Raw genomic sequence first — 27,507 nt, 5'->3', positions numbered from 1 at the left:
TATTAGTGGTCTAAGTGTAAAGAAAGAAATGTTTGTAATTATCAAAAAGTGGCTTATTCTGTTCCAGTATTGCATCTTGTATATAATGCCTGGACTCCCAGTTGACAAATGAAGTGTTTTATTTAATAACCATTTTACTCATATAATGCAAAATAGTTCTATGGAATTTATCATCAATGGTTGTTTGATGTAATCAACCACTTTATTTTAAAAATAAAAATTCATCTTTGAGTTTAACTGCTAAAAAGCTAGAAAAATGAGAAATATTATGATAGCATTTGTTCTATAAAATGCAACATGTTTCCTCAAGAGGTCCTCAATGTCCCTAACGACAACTCAATTATCATGTTTCATTCTCTGTAGTCTTATAAAGGATTTGATTCTGGGAAATTTTACACTTTTATTTTAATTATATTTTTCCCCTCTTAAATTCAGGTCCCTATAAGATACCAGTCTATTTTTTCAGATTGCTCTCTGTTGGACTTCAAAATATTTTCAGGGTAAAGATCCTAATGATTATCCCTTCTGATGGCTTGGACTAAGGCAGATAAAAATTCAACAAATTGGCAAAAGAAGTACTGAAGACTGAAAATCAATCTAAATTGGAGTAAATTATGTCGTTATATGTAGAGAGGATAAAGCAAACTAAGCAATGCTGCAAGTAATATGTCTAATAGATCGGACAGGCAGAATTCAACTATTGCCCCAAGAGTGAATAAAAGGAAATGTTTCATGAAGAAAAAAAATTTTGCAATCAGGAGCCTGGGCTGATGCAATCAGAATGGTACATTCTAGAAGACTGCAGAAAGGGAACTCTCAGAGTAAACACCATCATTTTAAACTCCTATGTATTTCTTTTCCTTAATTCTTATGAAATTCAAGTAGCTGAGATTATTACCAAATGTACATCCATATTTAGAAATGTCATCATTTGGGATGCTCAGAAAAATTTTATTAATTTTGATGAAGCTAAAAGTGGAGTAGATTCAACTGCCCTTTCTGAACCCCATCTCAACCCCATTCCCCAACCTATGGTCAATGTTACAGCATCCTGTGATCCCTCCCATATGAGAAATTTAGATTACCAGCTTTTTGTGACTTCAAAAACATACTGTCACTCACCATTATGTGACATGGTTTATCCTTTGTTTAAAATGCCTACATATCAATCTTCAGATTCACTCTTGAGCCTTCTGACTTTCAGATTTCTAGTTTCTGTTTTCTTTATGGGTCAGTTGGGGGCAGTTGCTGTATTCTTTAGAAGTTTATTCTGTTTTTAACCCAGACTGGATCTCTCTTCAAGTATGATGGATGTATATGTACGTATTCAATCTTTTTTTCTTTGTTATGGTGTCTAAGCTTCCAAAATTGATCTGGGAAGATTATCAAGAGCCATTTGTCATGTAGAACCCTAAGCTAAATATGTCATTTTCTCCTCAATGTCTCTGCTACTTATCTGGTAAGAGTAAGTAATTGCTTTATAAGAAAGCAATGTAGCTGATACCCTAGGAGACTCCAGCTAGCATAAATCTTGACCTTATTGCAGATGACTATTGGCCAAGAGGGGGAAAAAAATCCGTATCCTGGCAAAAAGACAGGAAAGTAAATACTCTGAGTTTCCTGGGGCTGCTTCCTAAAATCCAGGTCGCCTGCTCTCACGGCCTTCTGAGTAACTTCTAAACAAATACAGCTCTTTCACATAGCAGCAAGTTTAACTATTGCTGTATTCTGGGGCTGTGCCAAAGAAAACAGTCTGTCCTTTAAAGAGAAGAAAACAAGGTTCCAAGACTCTGTGAAACAGCAAAGAAAATAAATGACGGCAACTGAAGGGTAAAGGGGAATATTCTAGAATACTTGTTACTTGCTATATTTACCAGGCACTTTCTGGGCAGGGTTAATGTGAAAAGATTAGCTAGATGTTTGTTTGTTCGTTTCAAAGAAATGGAGTGTGTTATTTCAAACTCCTAAAAGAGAAAGAATGAGAGGCAAGAATGGGGCCATTAGCTATGAGGTCAACAAAGAAGAAAGTCTTCTCTGGGGAAAATTGCCAGCCTTTTCTCCAAAGTGGAAGGCCTAAACCCAAGCATGCTGACTCCCAGTCGCGTTGATTGATTTCTAAAGAAGTCAAGAATGAATGCAGCCTGTGTGGCCCCAGGAAATCAGTTTTCTGCTATGAAGATCAGTGTCCTAGTGGGTTTTCCCCAAACCAGAAACAAGGGTGAGTGTGACAGCCATCACTGTTGGGAGATGACTTCGGAGAGCAGAAGCGAAGTCCTGAAAGGGAAACAGGGAGGCATAAGTCGGAACAGTAATGTGTTTTTATTTAGTCGACCAGTACTCTGGAACATCTCCCAGGACCCTCCGAGGAAGCCTTAAAAATTCACTTTAAACTTACCTGGAGAGTGAAAAGGCCTTTATCTATGGGCTCTTGTTCCATTTCTAAAAACTGTTCCTACAAGTATCTTCTCTCCACACTCCTAGATTAAACATGTCAAAACATTTCAGTTGGTTAAAATGGAATAGAATATACCCTTACTCTAAAAGGGAATTCAATTAGGATAAAACCTAATCTGTGGAAGTGTATTCTTTTCCAACCGGGTCTAATCAGAGGATCAGCCAGGTTCCCTAAAGGGAAGGAGACTCTAGGTGTGTGTCTCTCCATCTCTTTTAGATCAATCACAAAGAACTTTGAAGCAGACAACACTGCAGACGATTAAAAGAAAGAGCTTCTAATTCTCCAGAAATGGACTGTTTTATGATTACTTATGAAACATGAGAGCTGAGATCTAAACCTAACCCAGAATTTCATGTTTCGAAGTGAAATATAATGGCAATGAATCCTTATCAAGCAGTAAATGACCCTGTTATGGTTTGAATGTGGTTTTGTCCCCCAAAGGCCCATGTTCTGGAAACTTAGCCCCTAGTGTCATGGTGGAAGCTTTCAGAGGTGAGACCTAGTGGAAGTAGTTAGGTCATGGGGTCGCCACCCTCATGAATGGATTCATGCTCAGAGTGTAGTGGGTCTTACAGGACTGGATTATTTCTTGCAGAGTGAGTTCTTATGAAGTATGGGTACCCCATGTGTTTGCAAGTGGTGGGTTCCCAGGCTAATAGTTTTTGAGGCTGAAAGTCCAAACTCAGGTGGCCCCATTGGTTCAGCTCTGAGGAGGGTCTAACAATGGGTGGCAAAATGGCATGATGAGATTCACTTTAGAGCAAACTGGGTGGTCAGGCATGCTCTTATGAGAACTAACTCAAGATCCAGGAAAATTACGGTAATCCCTTACAAGGGCTGCTTCCACAGTGACTTAAGGACCTCCCACTAGGACCCACCCCAAGTCCACACTACCTCCCAGTGTTGCCACACTAGAGACCAAGCCACACATGGACCTGGGGAGGACAAACCACGTTGATATCATAGCACTGTACAGGGCTTTCACCTCCTTAGTTGACTTTATTTTCACATATATTATTCTTTTGGGTACTATTGTAAATAGAATTGTTTTCTTAATTTCCCTTTTGGATTGTTTATTGTGAATAGATAGCATCTGACTTTTCTGTACTGATTGTGTCTTTCAACTTTGCTGAATTTATTTATTTGGATTTTTAAACAACTTGGGACTAGAAAGCAATGTAAATTCTGCTTAATGAATTATTATTTAACAGAAGAATATGTACTATAATCTGTATTTTTAAAAATATAATGCTATATGGATAAAATATAGAGAGTGGAGACCACCTTGTAAGTCAAAGGGATTCCACATCAACCACATAAGCCCCTTTCTCTTGTTTTGTTCTTGAAACTCACTAAAAACAGAAATTGGAATTTAATCCATCCAGTGACTCTTTCTTGCTTCTTCAATTTTAAATTTTATTAATAAAGAAATATATATTAATGAGCAATAATTTTTCTAATTTACTAATTCTTTTTAGCATGTTGTGATTTCATGGATAACTGTTTCTGTGAATTTTCTTGGAGACAGTGCATAGGTAAAGAATTACACAGATTTTTAGGTTTCACAAAAAATGGATAAACTTCTGGGTGTCATGAAGAATCATATGCAATTTGTGCATACAGAAGTACTCCTATGTGTCTCTGGGTAATCATGCTATCAACCAATAATTACCAACAGTCTTTCAAAAATCAAGAGAAAAATTAGTTGAATGCCTTATTAATATTGTTCTAAATATACAGACATATGAATGTTCAAGAGATTAGTTCTTTTGTTTCTTTATCCATTTTTTTAACAATAGAAAGATGTTCCAGTGACTTCATATCAGTGATCAACATTAGAACAAAATCTAGTACATTGTTGGTTCTAATGTGGAAAATACTTGGACTTAATCTTGTCCTGAGTATAAATAGAAGACATTCAAATGGCACAGTCTAGTTTGGACTTAGATACCAAACACTTCTGTAACTTAAAATATGCTATAGTTTTTGTTTCCTTTTTTATTTTTAGAGTAATAGGAATGTATGGGTGGGACATAAAATGATGATTCATAACATTCTGGGTCTTCTCCAGGCAGATGTGTGTATCTTCTGCAAAGGTAAGAGCACTCCTTCAGTTTATATTAGGGATAGATCAGTAGCCTATTCTTTTTTCTTATACTACCTACAACAGAGGCCACTGGCCATGTGTAGCCATTGAGCACTGGAAATGAGGCTAGATGAGGCTAGTGTAACTGGGAAGTGGATTTTCAAAAATTAATAAACTACTTTAGCACAGTTTTATGCTCTCAGCAAAACTGAGAATTCAGTTCCTATACTGCCTAGGGACCAACAAAGAGTCCCCACTGGCAAGAAATACTTTTCCAGGTATGGTGGCCTGCTCTTAAACTTCATTGTCTTTCAGAGCCAAGACTTAAAGATAACTTTTTTCTCTTTTTTGTTTGTCTAGAGAATTCTCATATGCTTCCTATTCTTACACAAAAACACACCCTACCATTTTCCTCCTACACTATGCTGGTTCATCCAATACCATTTACAACATATTATACTGACACTCTGTCATTTATATAAAGTATCATGCATTCTATGAGGAAGACCTATGATAACATTTATCCGTCACTGTAGTATCATACAAGGTAGTTTCACTGCTCTCAATATCCTCTGTCCTTTCCTATTCATCCTTATTTTTCCCCAGCATCAGTCAACCTTTATTATTTTTACTTTCCCCATAGTTTTGCCTTTTTCCAGATGTCACACAGTTCTAGGGTATGCAGCCTTTTCACATTGCCTTCTTTTTTTTTAGTACTATGTATTTAAATTTCCTCCATGTCTTTTCATAGCTTGATTTACTTTTAGTTCTGAATACTATTCTACTCTCTGGATGTACCATAGCCTATTTAAGTACTCACCTACAGAGGAACATCTTGGGTGCTTTCAAATGTTGGCAATTGTGGATAAAGCTGCAGTTTATTTAATGTCCACATAATAAGTTTTCCCTGTTCAGATTTTGTGTAGACCTAAGTTTTCAACTCCTTTGGATAAACGCCATGGAACCTGATTATTTGGTAAGAACATGTTTTGTTTAATAAGAAACCACCAAACTGTCTTCAAAAGTGGCCGTGACACTTTGCATTCCCACCACAATTCCCACAGCCTAAGCAGCACTTTCTGTTGTCAATGTCCTGGTCTTTGGTCATTCCGATACATGTTTGGTGGTATCTCAGTGTTTTAATTTGCAGTTCCCTAATAACATGCAAGGTTGAGCATATTTTCTCATGATTACTTGCCATCTGTATATCTCCTTTGATGAGATGTCTGTTCAGATCTCTGACCCATTTTGTAATTAGTTGTCATTTTCTTGTTGTTGTGTTTTAAGTTCCTTGAATTTTAGTCCTTTATCAGATAAAACTTATTTATTTATTTTTTGCAAAAAATCTCTCTGTGGCTTATCTTCTCATTACCCGGACATTGTCTTTCATAAAACAGAAGTTTTAAGTTTTATTATAGCCCAGTTTATCAGTTCATTATTTAATAGATTATGTCTTTGTTACTGTGGATTGAGTGTCCCCACCAAATTTCATGTTGCGATTTAAGTCTCATTGTGAAGTATTAAGAGGTTTGAAACTTAATTCAGTTACAGTATTTGAAGGTGGAATGTTTGTGAGAAAATATAGCTATTTGAGTCTGTAAGGGTGTGTCCCTGATTTAGTGGGACGGTGGTTTTATAGAAAGAAAGGCCTTAACTAAGATGTTCTGTCTTTCCATGTGGTACCCTATACTGCCTAGGGACCTACAAAGAGTCTCCACTGGCAAGACATACTTCAGGAGGTATGGTGGCCTCCTCTTCAACTGCGTTGTCTTTCAGAGCCAAGACTTAAAGAAAACTTTATTCTTTTTATTTGTTTGTTCATTTAATATTTTTTTAGTTGTTAGTGGACCTTAATTTTATTTCTTACTTATACGTGGTACTGGGATTCAAACCCAGTGCCTCACGCGTACGAGGCAAGCACTCTACCTCTGAGCTACAACTCCAGCCCCAAGAAAACTTTATAAATTCCTCAATCTTTGGTACTTAGTAATAGCAACCTAAAATGGGTTAAGATAGATGTCTTGTCTAAAATATCATTGCCATGTAAATGAAAACCTAGACTTTGTTTATTATAATCTTCAAGAAGTTCCATGGTTTTGCATTTTACATTTAGGTCTATGATCCAGAGGCGCTTTATCACTGAGAAATATCCCAGCCCTTTTTATTTTTTATTTTGAGAGAGAGAGTCTAAGTTGCTGAGATTGGCCTTGAACTTGCCATCCTTCTGCCCCAGGGTTCCAAGTGTCTGGGGTTATAGGTGTGTGCCACTATGCCTGACTATATGATCCTTTTTGAAATAATTTTTTGGAGAAGAGTGAAAGATCCATATGTAGATTAATGTTTATTTATTTATTTATTTGCATTTGGATACTAAGTTGTTTCAGCGCTATTTGTTAAAATGGGCCCATTTCTACTTCTCTCTCTCTTTGATCACTGATCTATCTGTCTAAGTTTTTTACTCACACCACCCTGCTTAATTACTGAAACTTAATACAAAAGCCAACATTGGGTACTGCCAGTTCTCGGACTTTGTTCTTGTCACTCAATATTGAGTTGGCTATTCTGAGTCTTTTTTTCTATCCACATAAACTTTAGAATTGGCTTATTTACATCCACTAAGTAAATTGTTGGAATTTTGATTTGGCTTCCATCAAATCTGTATATTAAGTTAGGAATAAGTGAACTTGTGAGAAATCTTCCTATTCTTAAACATAGAATCCTCTCCATGTCTTCAGAGATACTTGATAGCTTTCCTCTGAGTTTTGAAGTTTTCCTCATATAGATCTTTTACATATTGTGTGAAACTTATAGTTAAGTGTGTCATTTTTATCATATGAGAGAAACGGTAATGTGTTTTTAACTTTAAATGCCACTTTTCATCGATGGTGTGTAGGAGAGTAATTGACTCTTGTATATTGTATGCTGCAATCTTGCTGTAATCAATTATCAGTTCTAGGAGATTTTCTGTCAATAATTTTTGGGTATTATTTAATAGACTATGTCATCTGTGAACAAAGTTTTATTGCATCCTTCACAGTATGAATGCCTTCTGTTTTCCTGCCTTGTCTAATTGCATTGGCTTGGACCTCTAGGATAATTCCAAAAGGAGAAATAAGAAGGAATATCCTTGCTTTTCTCCCTAATCTTAGTAGAAAAGTTTCTAGTTCCTCACTACTTAGGTGGAAGTTAACTATAGATTTTTATAAATATTCTTTATTAAGATGAGGAGATTTCCCCTATCCCTGATTTTCTAAGAGTTTTTTATTTTTAATCAGGAATGGGTTTTGGATTTTGTCAACTGTTTTCTGCACCTGTTGCTATTAATGTGTGATTTTTTTTTTTAGTTGTTGCTATAATGAATTACATTGATTTTTTGAATGGTGAACTAGTCTGCATACCTGGAGTAAATCCCACTTGGTTGTGGTATATACATATAATTCTTTTTAAATAGCATTGAACTTTACTGTAGTTTGGATCTTTAATGTTCTGCAAAGGCCCAGGTGTTAAAGACCTGATCCTTGGTATGTTGCTAGTGAGAAGTGGTAGAAACATTGAAAATGGGGATTAGAGGGTGGTCCCTAGATCTTTTGAGGCATGCTCTAAAAGGGAACTGTGCAACCCCGGTCCCTTTTTCTTCTCTTTGCCTTTCTGGCCATGAGGAGAGCAGTCTTTCTTTGCCATATGCTCCCACCATAATGTGCTGCCTCACCACAGGCCCAAAGCCATGGGGCCAAATCATGACCTGGAAACTCAAACATTGTAAGCCAAAGCAAACCTTTTTCTCTGTATATCATCTTGGGTATTTTGTATAGTGATCGAAAGCTGATAAATACTTTTGATTTTCTAATAATTTATTACAGACTTTTTTCTTCTATATATCTGAGAGATATTCGTTTGTAGTCTTTAATTCTTGTAATGTTGTTGGTTTTTATTATTAGGACAGTACTGTTCTCATAAAAAGAGGAAGTATTCTCTCTGTTTCTGTCTTCTGGAAGAGGTTACTAAGACTTGTTATACTCTCTACCTTAAGTGGTAGAATTCATCAGTGAAGTCCTCTGAGCTTGCACTTTTTCTTTTGGAAAGTTATTAGTTTGTTTCCATCTCTTTTATAGATATAGGCTGATTCAGAGTGAATGTTATTTGTGTGGGGTATGGCAGATTGTATTTTTCAAGGCATTAATCCATTTTAAAGGCATTAGTATAGGGATGGAGTTATTCATAATATCCCTTTGTTATCTTTTTAATGTCTATGAGATCTGTACTGACATCCCCTTATTTATGATATTAATAATTATGTCATCTCTCTTTCCTAGTTAGCTGGGTTAGAGACTTATCTATTTTATTGGTCTTTTCAATAAACCATCTTTAGTTTTGTTGAATTTCTGAATTGATTACCTACTTTCAACTTCTTTATCTAATGTTTTGCTCTAATATTTATTATTTCTTTTCTTGTGCTGATTTTGGTTTTAATTTGCTATTCATTTTCTAGTTTCCAAAGACAGAAGCTTAGGTAGTTAATTTAAATCTTTCTTCTTTTCTGATGTATGTATTTAATGCTGAGAATATCTCCCTAAGTATTACTTTTACTCTATTCTACAAATTTTAATAAATTCTATTTCATATTCATCCATTTAAAAAATTTGAGATTTCTTCATGAACTCATGTGTGACTTTAGGTGTGTATTGTTTTATTTCAAGATATCTTGGCATTTTCTAGTTTTGTTTCCATTGTTGATTTCTAGTTTAATCAATATGGTCTAAGTGAAGATATATCATGACTTCTATGCTTTTAAATTTGTTATGTCTTATCCATCTTGGTGAATGTTCCCTTTGATTTGGAGAAGAATTTTTAATCTGTTCTCATTGGATGAAGTAGTCAATGGGTGTCAATTACACCCAGTTGATTTATGGTGCTATTGAATTCAACTATGTCTTTATTTTCTGCTTGCTAGATCTGTCCATTTCTGATAAAGGGGGATTAAAATCTCCAAATAAAATACTGAATTAAACTGTTTCTCCTTGCAATTGGATCAGTTTTTACCTCACATATTCTGATGCTCTGTTATTAAGCACATACTCATTATGGATTTTATGTTTTCCTAAAGAATTGCCTCCTTTGTTGTTATGTGATTTCTCATTTATTTCTGACAAGTTTTCTTCATCTGAAGTCTGCTGTGCCTACAGGTAATATAGTAGCTTTGACTTTCTTTTGATTAGTGTTAGCATAGTATATCTTCCTCTATCCTCTATTAATTGAAATATATATTTGCAATTAATCCCAAGTATTCATTCTAATAATACCACAGTGCTTCAGAAGGAATGCAAACATTTCATAGTAACAAAATATTCTTAATTCTCCCTTTAGTCATGTCTTCACTCATTTCACATATACATAAGCATATGTATTTGAACATGTTATTTATTATATTATTTTAAACAACTATTATTTATTAAGTTAATTAAGAATAATAAACTAAAAGTTTCCTTTACCTTCACTTATTTTTTTTCTAATGTTCTTTCTTTATGTAGACCTAAGTTTTGGACCTGTGTCTCTTTCCTTCTCTTAGGAAATTTTGCCATTTCTCAGAAGGCATGTTTCATTTGTTTGGCAGCAAATTCCCTTTAGTTTTTTTTTTTCCTCTGAGAAAACTTTGATTTCTTCTTTATGTTTGAAGTATAATTTTGCAGGACATAGAAGTCTAGGTTGGTGGGGTTTCTGTTTCTTAACACTTTAGATATCTTATATCATCCTCTTTGGCTTACATGGTTTCTTTTCTTTTTTTAATATTTACTTTTTAGTTATAGGTGGGCACAATGTCTTTATTTTACTTTATGTGGTTCTGAGGATCCAACTCAGTGCCTCACGCATGCTAGACTTGCACTCTACCTCTGAGCCACAACCCCAGTCCAGCTTGTATGGTTTCTGAGGACATTTCAAATAAGTCTCATCCCTCTGGCTCCTTTAAGATTTTCTTAAGTTTGAATATGATGTACCTACGTATGATTTTTATTATTTTTTTCATGCTAGTCTGAACATCTTGCTTATCTGGTTTGGTGTATGACATTTACTTGGAAAAAAATTTTATTAGTGTTTAGAATATTGCTTCTCTTCCTCTTTCTCTTTCTCCTCCTTATGATTTGTTTTACCTTTTGTAGTCGTCCCAAAATTCTTGTATATTCTGAGTTGTTTTTTAAAAAGTCTTTTTTTTAAAATTTTTTTATTGGTTATTCAAAACATTACAAAGATTGCAGAATCACATCGGTTACACATCCACATTTTTACATAATACCATAATAGTAACTGTTGTATTCTGCTACCTTTCCTATCCTCTACTATCCCCCCTCTCCTCCCCTCCCATCTTCTCTCTCTACCCCTTCTACTGTAATTCATTTCTCTCCTTATTTTTTTCCCATTCCCCTCACAAACTCTTATATGTAATTTTGTATAACAATGAGGGTCTCCTTCCATTTCCAAGCAATTTCCCTTTTCTCTCCCTTAAAAAAAAAAGTCTTTTTTTAAAAAAATTCTGCATATTTTTGAAGATTCTTTTATAATAGCCTCAAGTTCAGAGATCCTTTAACCACATCCAATTTATTAATAAGCCCACCAAAGAATTTTCTTTTGGTTTTTGTTATAGTGTTTTTATTTTCTAACATTTTTTTTGTTTTTGGTTTTTCTTAGGATTTCCATATTTTTGCTTACAATTTCCATCTGTTCTTATATGTTGTTAAGTCCCTTAAGCATGCTGATATAGTATTTTAGAATCTCTTGTCATTATAAGCCAACATTCCTGCCATATCTGATGTCAGTTCTGATGGTTATTCAGTCTCTCTAAACTGTCATATATATATGACAAATATATGACAAATATATATATTTGTTTTTGTTGAAAGTGGAGCTGATATACTGAATACAAGGAATTGAATTGAATCAAACCTTGTAATATAGCAGTAAGGTGTAAGGAGGGGCGGGTTCTACAGTCCTTTGATAGGGCTCAATCTCCCAGTGAACCTGTGCCCTGGACTGTGATCACCAGGCTTCACTAGAGCTTCTCATTCCTCCTCCCAACCCCCACCCCCACCCACATAAGAGAGAATGACTAGGGGGCACTGGAGGTAGATTAGGCTCTCAATAAACCCATGCATGTTAGCCTCAGGTTTACTAGTTTTCCCTGAGAACAGGTCTTGTTAAGAAGAGCTGAATGCTCTGGTATATTTATGAGTGGTTCATTTTCCCCTCCCCCGCCAGAAACTGGAGGGGAATCTATCTCATCTTCATGGTGAGGACTGTGGAGCTCCTAGGAGCTCCTAGAATTATGATTGACCAAAGCTGGACACACTCTGAAAGAATGACCAGAGAAGGCTCGTGGTTATTGAGGAACAGCTCTGCACATTTATAGAGCTGGGGGCGGTTTGACAGTTATGACAGTTTAACGGTTTAATGGTTTGACAGTTGGCACGGGGAGCTCTCTGATTGGTGGGTAAGGATCAGGAGAGTCAGCAGGGCTAGTCTGATTGGTGAGTAAGGATCATGAGAGTCAGCAGGGCTTACCATTGTACAGCTTTTCTTGGGGGATGGGGAAATTAGTCTTTGGAGCCGGGCAACTCCCAACAATCTCTATGATTGGGTCCTCTGGAGTTTTTAACTCTTAAAGATGTCCTCACCAAGCCTCCAGAAAGTCATCCATCATGGCAAGTGTTCTAGCCCAGGCACTGGTTTCTGCTCCTGCTTTTGCTCCCGATGAGTTGTGAATCTCTGAATCCACCATGCTGTTTGTCCAGTTTCTGAGGTATGCCTGGTGATCTTTCTTTTTTGATGGGTCTAAGAAAAGTTACTTATTTTTCATTTGGTCTTTTTTGTTTCTTTAACATGTTCAGACAGAGAGCTCATTTCTAAGCCCCTTTATATATTAGACTAGAAACCAGGAGACCCAGATAATCAAATTTTAAGAATATAGTTTGCACATGCAAACAAGTAATTGGAAATTTGCAAATCAAATGATGACTTGAACCAACAAGTTTCCATTTTATTCTTAGATGTATATTTTCTGCAAAAACAAATGAAGCCAAACTAAGGTTAGCATTAACTTCATCACTTTTATAAATGACTTAGTTTGTCTTTGATGACAGCAAACAGTCAACAACAAGGATGCTCTCCAGAGATTAAGCAAAATTAGGACCTCCTTCAAAATAAGTCTTTAAATTTTCTTCTTCAGCCTATTTCTCAGGAACAAACATGGTTTTGGTTATCGGATGCAAATATATATCATGGGTTTTAGGACATTCTTGAGAGGAAGATGGCATAAATCATTTGTCAAATGGGCTTCATGATGGAGAAGAAAATCACTTCTAAAAGTCCATGATATCAAAAGCTATGCATTCCTAAAAGAAAAAATGTTAAAATAAAATTTTGCCTTCATAAGAGGCAATACCAAGAGTTTCAACAGATGAGTATTGAATTTCTGTACTGGAATTGTGCATTTTTAATGACAAAAGGTCTTTGACATCTTTGCCTATTTTAGAAGCCCTGGTGCTTATCTTTCTCCTTCAATATGTACGTTTATGTATCACCAATGAAAGTAAACACTGAAGGGGTCAATGAAGGGACTTTAATGACACCAGTAAGAAACCATTTTCAAATTATAGATGGAAACAGAGAAGGCTTTACTTGGTGCAAGTTCAGGTGTATAAGAGACCCAGTATTAGAACCAGAAGTTGTTCTTTACATAATCCTTCTTTGTGACAGGTCCTTCCTAATATGTAATTATTACATAGTACCTGATTGGTATTCATCTACATTCTCCTCCTGATATGTTTCCCCAGTTTTCTCTGTAAGCATTTATTTTAAAGTTTTGACTTGACTAGGAATACAATTATGGAGACTAAAAGCTCAAAACATTTACTTAATATAATTTTCTAACATATTCAGAAATCCCCCATAATGGTTAACCATAACAATAAGTCAATTAGAATTTGAAGGGAACATTATCTGTGATAAGTTACAGTTAGTGTGGCTCTTAAGGAATATATATATATATATATATATATATATATATATATATATATAAAATATATATCTATATATACATATATATAATATATCTATACACACACACACACACACACACACTCACACACATACCTTGATTTAAAATTGAAAAAAGAATTAATAGTGACAAACTAAAGAGCTGCTTTTTAGGCAAATTTTTTCTTTTCCAGAAAATTACCACTCCTTGAGAGTCAAGTCTTTACATTCAGTGCATTGAGTTAGAAATCTTGCTAAACATGTTGGTAAAAAAGCAAGCTGCTTTTCTGTTTCAAGGTTTCCAAATTCCTGAAAGAATTTCTCTTGGCACTATCTTTGGGCAAGGCTCTTTTGTTAAAATTCTTTTTTTGTCCCTTCTGTGATAATATACTCTATCTGTCATCTTACTTTTTTATTTCTACACTATAAATCAAGGTCTGTAAAATTGCTCCAAACAGAATTAAACTTTCTTGGATTTAAAGTCCCCTTTCTCACTGAAAGCCAGGGGTAAAGCATTGGCACTTGAATTCTTATCAGGAATTTTAAAAACAGAAGGAAAAAAAAACCCAAATATTTGCTTTTGAAAATTGCTATGAACCTTTTTTTTTTCCTTCAAATTTTAGTGACTAAAATGAAAAAATATGGGTAACTTCAGAGGTGCTGAAAAGTTGTAATCAGATATGGCTTGAACTTTGGCATTTTATGTTTGTTTTCTTTGGAAAGACTTTCTATAATGCTTTCTGGTATTTCAGTATGTATGCAAAAGATATTATGCTTCATATGTACATACATTATCATGCTAAAAAGAACCAAGTATTATTTCAAAAGCAGGTTTAGTCGAGTTTTCTTACAAAACCAATTTATATGTAACATGGGCAGTTTAGATAGGCCACCCAAATTAAAATCAAAACTTCTATTTCGGGATGAGAATCTCCTTCAACTCTTTTTTAATGTAACTTCAATTATCCATATCAACAGGATAACAAATTTAGGCTGTTTTTAATGTCCTTTTTCAAAGGTGCATTGTCTGTCTTGAAAATACAGACTTATATTATAATGCCTTTTATAACAAAGAGCATGATATCTGTATATTATATATTTTCATCATATGCAGTAATGGTTTTGTGCCTTACTGGACATTTTAGCCTTGGAAATTTCTATTCTTTTTATAATTATAAAGGTTCTGGCATAATAGATAAGCATGAATTTCAGATAGAGACCTGGACACTTTGGGTCCACCACTGCAAGCTAACCTGGCTTTTTGTTCTAGTTCTGATGTCACATCTTGGTGATGGTGGGGTGAGTCTTTTATCTTCCCCTGAGCCAATGCTTCTACATAACTCAAAGGAGTTAATAATTTCCTCTCTTGCAGGACAATAAGGGGTAAAGAGCAGGAGCAGATATAAGAAAGAACATGACAAATGATTGTAAATGAAAAGAAAATCCAATAAGCACTATATAAGGTTTTATATCTATGTTAGCCAGGTTGTTCTGAAAAACCTCCAGGGAAAGACATGCTTCTAGAAGGCACACCAGAATGGATGGCAAGTCACCCTAGAACTAGTTATCTTAAGAAGAAGGCAGAGCCTGCTGCACAACTCCACCAGGCACGATCCTCCATGGGAACGTTGCCTTGGAGCTATGAGTGCTCCTGTCATCTTCTTATGGATGATGCCATTGACATACTCAGAATGAAGGATTAATGATTTTCTCCCTGGGGTTGGGTCGCTGACTCTCATAAACAGATGTATTTAATTGTCCCATTTGTCAGACACTGTAGGTAAGCAGCAGATGTACATGCCAGTGAGAACAATAAGACACATTGTGACTCATATGTTTTTTAAAAATATTTTGGCACTCAGATTTAGTTAGAACAGTAACTGTTTGAGATTTTGCTGTAAATTTCAAGATACTAATGCTGGCTCTGTGGTTTTATTTATCTAAAACTTTTGGGGTTTTAACTCTACCCTCCTCAAGGATCAACTTCTCCCCAAAGACCCTGATTAGAAATTTGAGGAAAAGATGGAAATGAAAATAAGCTTTCTAAAGTGTGGGTTCATAAAAACATTGGTGATTTGAAAATTAATCTCAGTTCTAATCTATTGAAATAGAATCATTCTGGTTAAATCATTCTATATTATCTGAAATATTTTCCTCCATGATAATCTACTCAAAACAATTCTGATGGTTTAATCAGTGGCCCATATATTTTATAAGTCTTTGCCAAGAAAATCTTTCCAGAAACCACTTCTCCTATTTATGAAAGGAGAACAGCAGCAGGTACAGTAAGGAAGGGCATGCTATTAATTCAGCCAATCATGTAAGTGATCATTAATTATCTTGTGTGAAAAATAAGAAGGAAAAAGAAAGTATACAATGTCTTATCCCAGTATTTGGAAGTAAGGTTAATCCAAGTTTAAGCCATTAAGTGATCACAATCAGTATAATTGTGTCTCACTGAGAAAGTCTAAGATACAGATTAGAAAACTCATTGACCATGTCACCTGACTCTGAATTTAACTATTAAAATTTGCTTAAAACTTGAGAATCAAATATTAGAAAATTTCAGTACATCTTGCTAATGCTTCAAGGGTCCTTTGAGAACAAATACTCTTCCTTCCCTACACATATAAACCTTAATAAGGAATTCTAGAATGCTGCTCTGCCAATGTGGATTAGATTTATATCCAGATGTTAGAAACAAAAATAGTCCTATTAATAGAATAGTAGGTATCATTCACTAAGAATAAATGGAAAGTTTATCATAAACCCATTGTGAACTGTATGAGCAACTTGCTATGTTATACCAAATTTAAATATTAAATATAATTATAAATCTATATGATATGTAAAATGTAAAATAAAAGTAAATGCTTTAGCTTTCTTTTACTAAGGTACTTGACTACAAAATTGGAAAGCATACAATTATGTATTATCCATAGTCTATATATTTTTCAAAATGTCCTTTTGAATTTATAGTAATTTATGGATCATACAGGACTTCTCTAAAGTAACATGTTTAAACATGGAATAAAGACACCAAGGGCATGCCATGTGTTTAAGGCCAATCATCCTGGAAGGCAGATCTGGATCCTATTTTGTCTTTTTAAATTTTAAAATTTATTTATTTATTGGAGTAAGGTGGTATTGGGGATTGAACTCAGAGGCACTTGGCCACTGAGCCACATCCACAGCCCTATTTTGTATTTCATTTAGAAACAGGGTCTCAATAAGTTGCTCAGCACCTTGCTTTTGCTGAGGCTGACTTTGAACTTGTGATCGTCCTGCCTCAGCCTTCCGAGCTGCTGGAATTATAGGCTATTTTGTCTTTTTAGTCCACTGCTAAATGCTGGAATGCAAGATAACAGGTTACAATAATCCAAATCCTTATCCCAGTCAATTATCTTCTAAAAAGAAGAAACATCCATCTCAAGCATAAGCAGATAGAAATTTTAGGGTGCTCCTCCACACATATTTGAAAATGTATCCGCCTGTTCTCCATTGCCATAAATCTAAAGCCTTTGAATACATTATCTGTTCATCTTTTATTTGATGTAAAATAATCTAGTAGTTCACTACTGCAGGAGATTTTTATCCCCTAGGTGAGATTTGAAAAGGTCAGGAGACAAATTGGATTGTTAGGACCCTGGGTAGAGGTGCAATCAATATCTAGTAGAAGCCAGGGACATGGCTAAACATCCTATAGTGGACAGGCAAGGTCTTATGACAAGGAATTATCAGGGCCAGAATGTCAATCACACCCAGATTGGGTTAAATATGTAGTCAATGTTGACCTCACCTGTCCTACAATAGAAATGTCTCTTTGTGAAAGAGATGTACATACTCACTCTGACCTTCTCAGGATGAGGGATTCCAACTAATAGGCTTCAAAAACACATTGGAGCACTTCACACAGGTGCTTGAGTGAACATTTCCCTTTACATGATATTATGGCATTTGACAAATGTGAAATCATCTCCACTTGTCTCTCTGAGACTAAAATATAGACCTAGGAAATGAGGGCTTTACTGTTCTAAAGGTCATGAAGGCCTTGATTATCTCTTTGAATAGAAAAAAAATTAGATACTTTGCAGCAACCATATACCTAACAGAATAGTCAAAAGTCATACCTTTCAGGTTTTATCTCTTTCACATTTAAATAGTTTCTGAAAGCAAAAGTGAGAGGAATTAGGTTTCAGCTGTTAACGATATCATTTTAAGACTTGTGCCAATAGGACCCTTAGAACCATAATCACGTGGCTTATTTTAGCTTACATTTCAAACTCGTGGTAAGAATAGGTATTAAGCATTTGGTAACTGTTTGGGGAATTTTAAAGGTTATTAAGTTCTGAATAACAGAGTCTCTCATGTTTTCCCACCAAGCTTTTCCCAGCAGTTGAATATATCTGGATCTTATTCTGTTTTTTTCATTCTTTTTTTAGCTTCCTGAAATGACTCATGTTCAATCACGACGACCCTGGATGATGTTTCTCCTGCAGAACGTTGGATTGATCTTAGGTTGGCTTTCTCTCTTACTCTTGGCTATATATGAACAAAACATTAAAATATAAATTAAGATTCTCAAAATCCTTTAAAAATGAAGTCACATGGTCTCATTTCATTTCTTTTCTTGTATTCTATAGTGATGAGTAAATTATGCATTTCTTATCTCAAGTGAAGACTGTGCCTTGGAGTTCACTAACCTGCTAATTTTTAAATGCAATTTTGGTTCTGGAAATATCTAAAGGTCAGACTAAAATTTTCGTTTTTCTTTCCAACGTTGCGATGAATCTTATTAGTTTTTTTTTTTTAGCCATTAGTAAACTCAATTAATTCTAGTAAACTTTAAAAATATTGTTTCCCTGCAAAAGAATATTTGCTCATAGTGTTTGAAGTAGACAGATGCCTGTTGGGATAAAATCAACTGTGACCTTTCTGATGTCAGCTTTACACTTTTTTTTTCTTGTGATATTTTTAAATCAAAAGCAAACTAAATAACAAAGAAACAAAATAAAGTCTGGTTTTAACATGGTGATTTGTATGACCTTCTATTATTGGATGTCAGGTGTGAAGTCCCCCATTACCGCGCTGACATGGTATAGTTCACCTGGAGGCATAACTCACTGGCTAAAGAGTGCTCATGAACTTGGGAAACCCAAAGGATAATATGTCAGCATTCTTCTTCTAAAGCCACCAAAGGAAATCTGCTCCAGGCTGGTAGAACTGGAAACCAAAGATGAAGTTTGAACATTTTTCAAATAACAAAGGTTGAGTCCAGGCAATAGATTAATGCCGAAATGCTCACAGATTGTGTAACGGGGAACATTTATGGAAATAATCTTCCTGACAAGTGAGATATGTTTTATATTCATTCTGAGGAAACACAGAATCCTAAATAGGATTGCAGTAGGTAAGCTTATGAAATGAATAAGCAACATTACTGATAACCTAGAAAAATTATTAAAATAGAAAATAACCCTGGCTTTAGTCATGTTTTTTTCTTGGAACATGAATGCCTAATATTTTTCCTGTTTTTTTTTAAGTATTATCTTGACAAGGGAAAAAAATCCTGTTTTACTGCCAAAAATGACTCATGGTACTCAGTCTTTTGTCTCTCCTACCTCTTACTCACCAATGAGTAGATATTCTTTGCCATGCCCACCCCAACACAATCTTTTTCAACCACTTTTCTTTAATTTCAAAAGGAAGTGGGCTTCTTCCCCAGTTGTCTTTAGAGTTTGTTTTTAAAGAAGCATCATTGAATACTGCAATAGCAGGATCAACTAGAAGACTCCTCGGTAGGAAACAGATGACTGTCTTCATTCATCCCTGGAGTTTCTGATTCTGTAGGTCTGAAGTGGAGCCTGAGAACTTGATTTTGAACAACTTCTGGGTGGTGTTGATGCCGCCAGATAGAGTATGAGTCTAAGCACCACTGGTATGACAGGAGTCAGGAAGACTTGGTTCCAAGAAAGAACAGGTACACACTCTGCTGCTCAGAAGCTATGTGCTTTTTTGAGTAAGGAGGTTAACACTTCTGAAAGCCTCATGTTAGACATGAGTTCCTGAAACTCGCTTCTCTTCATCCCTTTGCCTCGTAGCATCAGATCAGTTCTGGGAGTTCCTGGGACTCAAAGTACAGACAGTACTTTGAGTCACATTTACCCTGAAAGGTAAGCAGATTTGACAGGTAGAGTTTTGCCCTTCTTTTGTTAAAAGGATACATTGTAACTGAATAGAACATACCCTGGTATAGGTCAACACAATGTGGAGGCATTACGATTCATTCCTGGTGCCATCTGTTTGGGTTTCTATGCCCAGGTCCTGATTTTGACATGAAGTCTTCATTTATACCCACTTAATTAGAACAGCTCTGATGGATGTCTTTTTTTTTCCAATTCAAGTTTAGAGTAGTCTGGAACTGGCTAAATTAAAATTTTTAGAATGAGCTGCTCCCTCTATAACCTTTAAGTTAGAGTTTGACACTGGTGAGGCGAGGAACTTGAAGGGAGCCGACTGTCAGAAGGGGTATATATGTTAGAGAGTCATACGCAGTATCTTGTAACCTTATAACCAGTGTTCCCTGATCGTCAGTAGAGACAGGGTCACTCAGTGGTAAACCTAAGGAAAGTGTGACATAGTGGCTTCTAAGCGTGGCTTTCTAGCATCCCCATTTCTCCTCTTGAACTTAATGCCTTTTTTTTTTCCTAATCCACACTGAGTTCCAGAAAGCAAACCACAACCTAAGATAAAATTGCTTGAAAATCTCTATTCCTCAAAATTGAGTGGTAATGATAAAAATATGATGTCAACTGTGTACCTTTTTAAATATGAACAGAGTCCAAATCTGAGATGGTGAAGATTGTGATCCCTTTTGGCAATATAAGTTATGTGTTACCCATTGATCTTTTTTTTTTTTTAGAGAGAGAGAGAATTTTTAATATTTATTTTTTAGTTTTCAGCAGACACAAAATCTTTGTTTGTATGTGGTGCTGAGGATCGAACCCGGGCCACATGCATGCTAGGCGAGCACGCTACCACTTGAGCCACATCCCCAGCCCACCCATTGATCTTTGAGGTAGATGGCATTTTCCTTGAAACCATATTTTTCAATAATGTAACACTGTTTCTATTTCCTAGACCTAAATTTAGGATTCCACTGTATTTTTACTTGGTGATTGATTTATTTTTTCATCACTGAACTAGAAATGCTCCTGGAGAAAAATCAAAGAGCAAATTATGCAGAAATCTTATTTGAACATCCATCATCCACTGACAGGGCCATCTTTAGGGAGAGGGAAATTGGCCCATGTACTGTGATGCAGAGCAAAGCCTAAAAAAGAAAAAAAATGTTACCACTACTGTATGCTGATTAGCACCAGAGTCTTCCATGACTGTCCCCATGAATTGTGGCCCTTCTGGCCCTGACCCCCTTCAGAACCAGATTTATAGGTGAGACTATGCCTGCCCTTGAGAGACATCCTTCTCTGGATTCTGCACATTTACAACTCCTTTTGCACTTCTGAACTGGAAAGAAGGGGGAGGATCACTCAATCACTTGGATAGGCTGGTCTAATCATTTGACCTCTTACGTGGTCATTAAGAATTCAGGCTCTAAATGGAAATCCAAGTTCAAAGCCCCGCTATACTTCTGGGAATTACGCATTTACTTTCCACAAATTAGGGCTAAGAAGAGACCCTACATCATAGGGTTGTGGTGACATCAATACAGGACTACCCATGAAGCACTTAGCATAATACCTGGAAAATACTAATGGCTCAATAAGTATTAAGCCACCACCACCACCACCAACATCATCATCATCATCATCATCATTACCACCACCACCACCACCATAGTAGCTGCTGGTCCCTTCTTACAACACAGTTTCACAGTTTACCCTTCAGTATTGTTCCTTTGGTAAAGAAAATGTCTTTTCTTGGTGATAAATGGAGATCAAACCTTTTTTTATGTTTCCGTGATCTTCTATAAGCCCCCACACCAGCTTCTTCCTGGCCTTCAAAGAAGCTGTCTATACCATTTTCACCTTGACTCACTTCCAGAGCAGGAAAGATCTGATTTTCTGATTTTCTGTACTCTGATTTTCTGTACTCTGTCCCCCCTCCCCAGGCAGGCTTTGTCTTTGTGGCATAATGCAACACGGTGTGAGCCCCTCTCTCTTATTGTTTGTCTCTTGTAGCAAGTGAAAACTTATTATGTTTCATGCCAGTTACACTTTTGAGGTTGAATAGTGGAAACTGACAGAGAGGAACCTTCCTGAGGTCATAGTTATTGTCACAACTCGATTTTATCTCAGGGAAATCAAAATGTAGTTCAACTGATTTCCCCCTGTTACCAATGTACCTTGCTGAGGAAATGAAATCAGCCCTGGAAAGATTTTAGCACCAGGAAGGGAAATGGCATGTGCCTGCTTGAGGCCTGGCTTGTTTAAATAAGGCTGATGTAGCCTGTTCTTTGGGGAAGAGCACTAGGACCGAGAGGTTGCATGTGCCCAAAGGAGTGTTCCTCAGCCTGAGGGGATAAGCCCCATGTTGTCATGCACCCCTAAAAATCCAACTGAAATTTAGGAGAAAAATGTGAGATGCCAGGGACGTTCCTCAACCCTGAGAGCTGGCCTCACACACCATTGCTTCTTTGAATGGCCCGTGAAACGTATTTGCACATCTTTCCGGTTTGTATTCCCACCCCTGAATCCCACTGCCTTCTTGGTTTTCTAATCATTGATTTTGAGAAATGGTAAAGAAAGTGCTCAGACCACCTTGCCATGGATTCACCACTAATTGGATCTTCAGACCTGCATTTCCTCCTCTGAGAGAGACTAGGTCTGATGATCCCTTATGATCTCACTGAGAATTGGCCTGTGGTTCTCTATCAAGACTCTCCCTCCAAAGGAAGTGGTGTTGCTTGTATCCTCCACTGCATATCAGGCAGCACATCACTTAGGGTAGAGTCTGTTGCTCTTGTAGAAGTCTCTAGTATAGTATATAGTCTTGCAGTAGCCATGGTTCAAATGGTGTTCTCCCAATGTTCAACTCAAACCTGAACCTTTGAATGGGATCTTATTTATAAATAAGGTCATTGCCACTGTAATGAAGTTAGAATGAGGTCATGCTGTATTTAGATGGTGTCTTAATAAGAAGATCCACCTGCAGAGGGAAGATGGCATGAAGATAGGCAGAGGTGCTGGAGTGCTGTGGCTATAAACCAAGGAATGCCAAGGATTGTGAGCAACTACCAGAAGCTAGGATGAGGAAGACAGGATCCTTCCCTAGAACCCACAGAGGCCCTGATGATGCCTCAATTTGGAACTTCAAGTCTCCAGAATTGTGAGAGAATGTTTCTATTGTTTAAAGCCACCCAATGGAATTATGTATTATGTCAGCCTTAGGAAACTCACAGTCTCTATAGAAGAATATCCCCAAGCATTAAAGTTTTGGGTTTCCTATCAGCATAAACATCTGAAGAATTATATTTTTAAAACCTGGGTTAAGAACTGACTTTAAAGCTGAAAAGTGTCACTAATGGTCACTCCCTCTTTAGGTTCATTTGTTCAACAATCTTCTAGACAAACAGGATGAGGACGTGGAAAACATGATTTTTAAATTTGCTAATGACGTAAATCAAGGAGATGTGTAATTATGTCTGTAAAATAGAAGGAAGCTTTGAAAACATGACAATAATATTGGAAGCAACTTAAATAATGGATATTAGCATTAAGCAAACCTCAAAAGTAATCCTTTAAAATAAATATCCTTCAACCAGGGAGAAAGATGCTGTAGAAGACCAGCTTTAAACACATAGGCCTATATTTTAAGCAAAAACTTTTATTTCCTTTTTTCTTTGTTAAAGGAATTTTGTATAAGATATCCACAGATGCTACTAAAATTGATGAAAAGAAACCAGGACCGTACTCTTCTGTTGGCCTTCCCTTCTTTTCCCATAGACATCTACAAGGGATCTCTACTAACACTGCTTAGAAGAATGAAATTCTGCATTACAAATTGATATTTCAAACATTTATTGCTACAGATGATGTCCATGGCTCACTGAATAAAAATATAATTGTCAACTGAGCATATAATTCCAGTTTATGAATATATAGTCTATATCTTATATATTACATGTATTATTCTTATGGAAAGGCTTCTGGAAGACTATACACTAAAACATGCAATAATGAGTATTTCTAAAGGCAGGGTAAGCACTTGCATGACAGGTCCTCACAATGAAGAGCAGAACAAAATCCTTTTGTGTGTCTGAGAGGAGAGCGAAAAGTGGCCATTGTGAATGGGGCCAGAGCACTCTGTTCTTAACAAGGCTTGCCCTGCAGAGAAACAATTTTCTCAGATTCTTTTCAACTGGAATTTTCTAAACAACTACGTGGGAGAAAGAAAATACCAACTCCAGCCATCCCAAACCCTTCCATGGCATCTAAGATGGAAAAAATGAATAAAATGGAGAATCATTTTTGAAAGTCACAGCCCAGGGTCCCAGTCTCACTAAAAGACTGAGCTCTAATCATAGAATTATAGAGTACTTCCTTTTCCCACATATTACAAACGTATCAGTAGGGCTCTTGTATAATAACAAGGAAATGCAACCTGCAACCAAAACAACTACACATCTTGCATATTAGCTTAAAAGAGGTCCCTTGGGAACTCCAAAGATGCCATGCAGACAAAAAAAAAAAAAAAAACAGGAAATTTTTAGCCTCTGAGAACAATAGCTACTGCAAATAGTAAACAAAACCTAACATTAACCAGATAAACATAAAAATGTCACACTAAAGGACTATTTATCTTGCTTCTTTTTATCCAGCATATCATGTTGACTTTCAATACAAAATTACAAGGCAGACTAAAAGACAAAAAATAAGTTAGTATGTAACTCAGTGGTAGAGCATTTGTCCTGTTTGATCCATTACACTGCAAATAAATAAATAATGAAAAACAAAATAGAAGAGACAGAGCAACCATCAGAAGTTATTATGTATGGCAAGTATTAGATATGGCAGTATTATATATGACAGAAATATTGGAATTATCAGACCAAGGATTTATAATAACTTTGATTAATATAATAATGTAAAAAATGGACAACATGCAAGAATAGTTGAGTAATGCAAGTAGAAAGACAAACACCTTAAGAAAGAATCAAAAGAAAATGCTATAAATCCCCCCCAAAAAGTGAAGAATATATTTGATTATTTGATGGATTCTTAGCTAACAGGTAATTGGAGTGACAATAGTTTATAAGAAATGGGATGAAACATGAGGAATATTCTATTAAGATATTGCACTACGTGGTAAGTGACGGTATCATTTGGAAGAGAACTGGGATTAGTTTTAAATCAAGGATCCCCACAAAAAACTTAAAAAATGAAGTGTAATTGATATAATAATGTAAAAAGTGGATAACATGCAAGAAAAAATAATGGAAGCATACAAAATATTAAATTTAAATAAAGAATGCAAAAAAAGAATGGAAGACCAAAACAAGCAAACTAAACCAAAACAACAACAACAACAAACCCAAAACAAATAAGAAAAAACCCCAAAAGCCAACAAGCACAAAGAACACAAAGCAGTAACAAGTATACTAATAACCACTTCAAATGCCAATGGTATAAATACACCAGTTAAAAGGGATTGGCACATGGATTATAAGATTAAAACCCAATTACATATTTTCTATAAGACACCTACTTTAAAGACACAGATGCACTAAATTAAAGGGATGGTGACACTCCTGGGTATATGTCTCAAACTATTGAAGTCAAAGACTCAAACAGATATTTGTACTCTTACTATTCTGAGCCAGGTATTTGCCTTACTTAGCTGAAAGGTATAAAGAACCCAAATTTTCATCCATGGATGAATGGATAAACAAAATATGATATGAACATATGATATAATATTATTCATCCTTAAAAAGAAGTGGAATTCTGATACATTCTACAACATGAAAGAATCTTAAAGCTATTATGCTATGTGAAACTAGACACATAAGGACAAATATTGTATTTCACATATATGAGGTACCTAGAAGAGTCAAATTCACAGAGACATAAAATAGAATGGTAGTTGTTAGGTTTCCCAGAAAGGAGGCATGGGAAGTTGTCATTTAAAGGATACAGAGTTTCAGACTGAGATCATAAAGTTCTGAAGATGAATAGTGTTGACGGTTGCCCAACAATGTGAATTTACTTACACAGTGAACCAAACACTTTAAAGTGGTTAAAATGGTTGATTTTACATTGCCCATATTTTATTTCAATAAATTAAAACAAAGAGATGGGGAAAGATATTCATAGTGACTATATTAATTTCAGACAAAGCACACTGCAGCAAAAACAAATCTATCAAGGAAACAGAAAAGCATTACATAATTCTACATGAGTTAATTATCCCAAATGTAATAATTCTTAACATGTATGTGCATAACAGCAAAGTGGCAAAATATGTGGAGCAAAAACTAATAGAAATTCACAGAAAAAATAGATTATTCTATTTCTAATGTTGAGTACTTTAACTGCTTTCTATCCATAGATAGGAAAGAGAAATGGATAGTAATTGACAAACAGCAGGCAGAAAATCAGTACGGACATAGCTGAAATGAAGAACATCATCAATCACCTGGACCTAATGGCATCTATAGACTACTTCATCCAAGAACAAAAGAGTACACATTCTACTCAAGTTCACAAGAACAGTCACCAAATCAGACCATATTCTGGGCTATAAAGCACACTTTAACAAATTTAAAAGAGTAGAAATCATGTTTGCTCCCAGATTACAATGAAATTAAACTAGGAACCAATAATAGTTAGAAAACTCAAAAATAGTTGGAGATTAAACAACACACTTCCAAATAACACATGGACCAAGAAACTAATCTCAGTAAAACTAAATATATTTTGACCAAATCAAAATGAAAACACAGTTTTTTAACCTTGCAAAACAGAAAACACCATGCCTAGGTCACTTCATTGATGAGTTCTACCAAACACAGAGGAAATTAACACAATTCTTTATAATCTCTTCTAGAAGATAGAAGCAGAAAATATAATTCTTAACTCATTTTGTAAGCCCAGCATCACTCCAATAAGAAACCAATGTCTCTCATGAACACAGATGCAAAAGTCCTCAACAAGCTAGGTACAGTGATGTGTGCCTGTAGTCACAGCTGCTCAAGAGGTTGAGACAAAAGAAGCACTTGAGTCCAAGATGCCATCTCAAAAAGAAAAAAAAAGTCAACAAATTGAATCCAACAATGTATTTTAAAAATTATATGTCTTTACCAAATGGAATTTATCACAAGTATTAAGACTGATTCAATAGCTGAAAATCAATTAAGATTACATGATCATATTAATATATGCAGAAAGTGCATTTGATGAAATCCCATGCCCATTCCTGTTTAAAACTAAAAGTCTTCAGCAAAATAGAGGGATGTTTTCCCCACTTGATAAACATCTATGAAAAGCCTAGAACTAAAACCACCCTTAAATAGTGACAAAATTAAAGCTTTCCCAGTAAGATCTGAAGAAGGAAAACATGCTCCTATTGACACTCTTTCTCAACATTGTACTAGAAATCCTAGCTAATGAAATAAGACAAGAGAATGAAATAAAAGATACAGATTAGAAAGAAAGAAATAAAATTGTCCTTGTATAGATGACATCATCTATATAGAAAATCTGAAAAAATTTGATAAAAGTAGTCTAGAATTAGTAATTATGGCAAAAAATTAATAAAAATTAATTGCTTTCCTATATGTTAGCAATAAACATGGAATTTGAAGTTTAACACACAATACCATTTATATTAATGCCCCACAAATGGAAATTCTTAGTTATACAACTGTCAAAACAAACAAAACCAACAAGAACAAAAACATGTACAAGATTCTTTGAGGAAA

General features: G+C 35.5%; 1 protein-coding gene across 2 annotated transcripts in view; it reads left to right on the top strand.

Annotated features, from left to right (window-relative positions):
* Positions 1–18,136, top strand: part of Slc39a12 (solute carrier family 39 member 12) — a 58,553-nt gene extending 40,417 nt beyond the window's left edge. For both annotated transcript variants that reach the window (XM_076831815.1, XM_076831814.1), the window contains exon 12: positions 18,008–18,136. In XM_076831815.1, coding sequence (XP_076687930.1) covers positions 18,008–18,136 — 129 coding nt within the window. The remainder of the gene's footprint in view (positions 1–18,007) is intronic.
* Positions 18,137–27,507: the final 9,371 nt, after the last annotated feature.

The sequence above is a fragment of the Callospermophilus lateralis genome, chromosome 13, assembly GCF_048772815.1.
Source record: "Callospermophilus lateralis isolate mCalLat2 chromosome 13, mCalLat2.hap1, whole genome shotgun sequence".
Classification (NCBI taxonomy): domain Eukaryota; kingdom Metazoa; phylum Chordata; class Mammalia; order Rodentia; family Sciuridae; genus Callospermophilus; species Callospermophilus lateralis.
The sequence above is the reverse complement of the archived record's forward strand: the minus strand, read 5'-3'. Positions and strand labels throughout refer to the sequence as shown.